This window comes from Teleopsis dalmanni, unplaced genomic scaffold, assembly GCF_002237135.1.
Source record: "Teleopsis dalmanni isolate 2A unplaced genomic scaffold, ASM223713v2 unscaffolded_contig_0141, whole genome shotgun sequence".
NCBI lineage: Eukaryota > Metazoa > Arthropoda > Insecta > Diptera > Diopsidae > Teleopsis > Teleopsis dalmanni.
This window is the reverse complement of record NW_024031523.1, coordinates 12,915-17,069: the sequence shown is the minus strand read 5'-3', so window position 1 is coordinate 17,069 and position 4,155 is coordinate 12,915. Positions and strand designations below refer to the sequence as shown.

Here is a 4,155-nt window from a genome sequence, read left to right as displayed (position 1 = left end):
ATAAATATCTAATTGCTATAATAGAATGGAATATATTCTATAAATATAATAGAATATAATAAATTGTAGTGAAATGTATTAGAATTATAGGCTTAATTTTTTAGAAACTACGGGACCCCGATTGGAGAGAAGATTTGTTTAGACTTGTTTTCCCAATTAAACGGACTTTAATCCCTCCGAGTAAATAACTGTACTAACATCAGCCACCCATGAAGATTGCGGTTTAAAAAGAGTTCGACAAAGATCGTGTAGTTTATGCCTCTCTTAAGGATAGAATCATAATGAAATTCTTGTAAATGTCACCCATGGGATGATATTGCTTTTGTGGGGTAAATTTAGTGCTAATTTTATTTTAACTAACGCATAGGTTTTGTGGTCGTAAGCTTATAATATTCGGTTTTTCAATATTCGGATCTATTCATCATGGGTGTTAGGACATTAAGGATCTTCTTGTGGGATAACCTAATAGCTCAGATTATGGGTGGACATGCTAAATTTTGTATACCATCAATTTCGTTGATAATTGAAGTAAGATTCATACGGTCATACTTGAATTGTTAAATTTTTTAGTTATCAGAAGCTTAAGAGATGACTTGATTAATCCAGTTTTTTTAATTTATTTTAAATTTTTGGAGAAAAAATGCATATATTAGATTAACTGCTACTGGTTAGTATGAGGATATATGGAGAAAAGTATTATAGTTCATGACTACTCTATCAACGGCGTAGCGTAGCCATTTGTTGTATGACTACGTATGCAACTTCATCTGATATAAATTTTCTATGATAGTGACTTAGTTCTGATAAGCAAATAAGCAATACGGTGTTACGCTTATTGATATTGTTTAGATATGCAAAACATTAAAAATTTGACTGGCGAAGTCCTATGTATATATACATATTAATATAAATATTATATATATGTAAGAAACATAAAAACATGTCTATTATTATTTTTTTTTTAATTAGAAATAATTATTTAAAAATTTTATTTTTAATTTCAGGGCTACGAAGATCTCAGAGGTACATCAAAACTCTATCAAAAATATTATCCTGAAATCTTAACCAAGCCATACAATAAATCGGTGTATTTGGTAAGTATTTGTTTTTAAAATGATGTATGAAAATAAAATATATGCCTGTGGATGTATACTTTTCACTCTTTCCGATTATAATTTGTCTATTGTTGAGGCAGAAATGCTCTATTATATTGCATCGCTTGCCTTTTGTCCATTTTAAGCAACAAAAGTTAGTTGTGGTGGCTGTAAGCTACTGCCACTTCTCACTATAAGAAGGTTTCTTTCGATAGAAATCTAAAGTGGGGTCTGAAGCATCGCAATACACTACAAACTTAAGATTTCATATGGAAGGAGGCTAAAGTGTGCATTTATATTGCATATTTACTCTCAAAGCATTTGTAATTAGGAATTTGAATAGTTGTGTTCTAATACAAGTTAGCACTAAGGAAACAAAAAACAAAAATGGAGTCAAAACGTAAGGGGCTTCTTTTTGTCATCTTACTCTAGAAGATGGAACTAGGAGACAGTGTGAAAAGGAGAGAAAGCTCAACAGTTAGTAAATATAATCCTGCAGGGTGAAATGGATATAACTTCCAAATGATAGATTTGTTGCCTGTCCATAATGATCACTCCATATTTATTATATTACTCTTTATTGCGTATGTAATTTATGTATTGAAGGCTTTCATTTCTTACAGTACGACAGTTATTTCATGTATTCTTATTAAATAATTAAAAAAAATTTTTTTAACGTTAATTTTTTCTTACCGACAGTGAGGCGTCTTATGACAAAGAGAAACTATTTGAAAGTTAGAAGGGTTCGAATAGAAATGAAAACCACAACAACAAAAATTTTAATTAATTTATGGAAATTTTTAAATTTAAATATAAAATATTCATCAAATTCTTGCAGTTTCGTCATACTGATACACAAAGAACTACAGAAAGTTTCAAAGCTTTCACTGAAGGACTTTTTGGTGCTAACAACGGTGCTCAGGAAGAACAAGTGCAAGGTGATGACTTACTATTACGTCCTTATGACTATTGTGAATCATGGAAAGCACATGATTATAGCAGTTCCACGTCAGAAACAGGCAAATTCAGAAATTCAACCATATGGAATAATACGCTCGATGAAGTCTCTAAACGTTTGGGGTAAGTCTTACTCGGCACTACTACAACAATTTATGTGAAACGTCGTATTGACATAATTTCTTTATAGCTTCCAGTATACATTGGAAGCAAGTGATGTTGACCTCATGTATGATATGTGCCGTTACGAACAGGCTTGGCAAGTTGATCGCACCTCTGTTTGGTGTGCGGTAAGTTTTTACTACATCCACACATTCAACTAGAATTGATCAAAAATTTATTCATTTGCAGGCTTTCACTCCTGAGCAGGTTACGATTTTCGAGTATGAGGACGATTTGAAGTACTACTACAAATTAGGCTACGGTTTTGAGGGTAACACACGTCTTAACTGCCGCGCTGTTAAGGATATGCTGAATCATTTAAATACTGATAGTCTACCAAATGTTGTTGCCTATTTCGGACATTCTTCTGGCGTACAAACTCTAATTACCGCTTTGGGTATTAACAAAGACGACATTAAGCTCACTGCTGCTAATTACAATGAATTGTCCTACCGCCGTTGGAAGACAAGCAACATTGATCCTTTCGCTTCTAATTTCGTTGCTGTTAAGTTTGACTGTCAAGCTGCTCCCAAGGAAAAAGTAATATTTTTCCTCAACCAATACGCTGTTGACTTGAACTGGTGTAAAGTTGGTCTCTGCGACTGGGATGAAGTTATGAAGCGCTATAAGACATTCTATGAAGCCGATTGCGCCGATTATTATTGTGACAGTGCTGTTGGTGTGGGCGTGTCATTGATTTCGGTACTGTTCGCTGCCATTGTTTACTTAATTAATTTTTAAATTAATCTGTAATTAAATGTAAAAAAAACATACTTTAAACGCTAGTTCAATTTTACTTTTTTCCAGTCTTTTAACGAAATCAACTGTAAAAACTAAACGATATCACGTACAAATTTAAGCCAAAATATATCACATTTAAATAGTTTTTTTATGATATTTTTTTTAAAACAGTTTTTTTAAACTTAATGAATTGCAGTCAGACATTGTTTTAGTGAAATATACAAATTCCAATTCATTCAAACCAATGAAACGCACAAATTGTATTAATTTTTTTAAGGTACGAATTATACAAAAATATTTATTTAATTTTATCGCTACGACAACAAATTGTTTGAAATAAATTTTTGAGTAAGAAAAAATTGTTTTTTTTTATATTAATTATATATATATATATATATATTTATATTACAATATACTCCTATATATTATTCAAAAAAAATATATTATTCGATCCAAGGAGGATTGCTTTGTCTGACAAGTTGTATTAGGAAACACATTCAGCACACCTGGAAGATCTGCGCATATTCATAGCATCTTAGAATACAATTAACTACAAAATAAAAGGGATATAAATGATATATAAGTTGACCCCTCTCAAGTAGGAAACATTCTAGCGATCTCATTGGCATATCTCAGATTGACTCTATTATGAATTTACGAACAACTAATTATCGGATAGCCATGACCCCTCTCTGAGACACTTTTCGTAGTTTTGAGGATGATGAAAATGCTTTCTCATTATCTAGTGAATAGAAAAAAAGGAAATATACGGGGCGCAGTAAAGCAAGAAGGATTATTAAGCAAGATAAAGTGTATTACGAGATACATACGGAACACCCAAAAGATCTGCACGTATTTATAGCTTCTATCTATATAGATTGCAAAACAATTAAATGTAAGCTGGAAAAAATGAACGATTAGTAAGTTGGCTTTCCTTAAATAGAATGTAGGCGATTAATAAATGTACTAGTAGGTTCAAAGTAAACTTACTTGGTTTGGGTTCTTGATATAGTGAGGAATGAATGTACTATTGAGCTATTGGCACTTCGTAACGCCCGTTTTAAATCCTGCTCCTGCAAACCTCATATGAAACTTAAGATACGAAAGTTAACATGGCTAATATTTCAATACCAGCTAATTCACGAGCAACATGACTTTTATTCTCCATAAGTAGAAAATTTGACTTAGTTCACAGAAGTAA

General features: G+C 31.8%; 1 protein-coding gene across 1 annotated transcript; it reads left to right on the top strand.

Annotated features, from left to right (window-relative positions):
• Positions 1-1,004: 1,004 nt before the first annotated feature.
• LOC119663119 (multiple inositol polyphosphate phosphatase 1-like) lies at positions 1,005-3,295 on the top strand (the record flags this gene model as incomplete). The annotated part of the gene is given in 4 exon segments (XM_038072775.1): positions 1,005-1,094; positions 1,933-2,174; positions 2,242-2,341; positions 2,403-3,295. Coding segments are annotated over 4 exon segments (984 nt in total), but the record flags the coding sequence as incomplete, so codon positions are not given.
• Between the last annotated feature and the right edge of the window lie 860 nt (positions 3,296-4,155).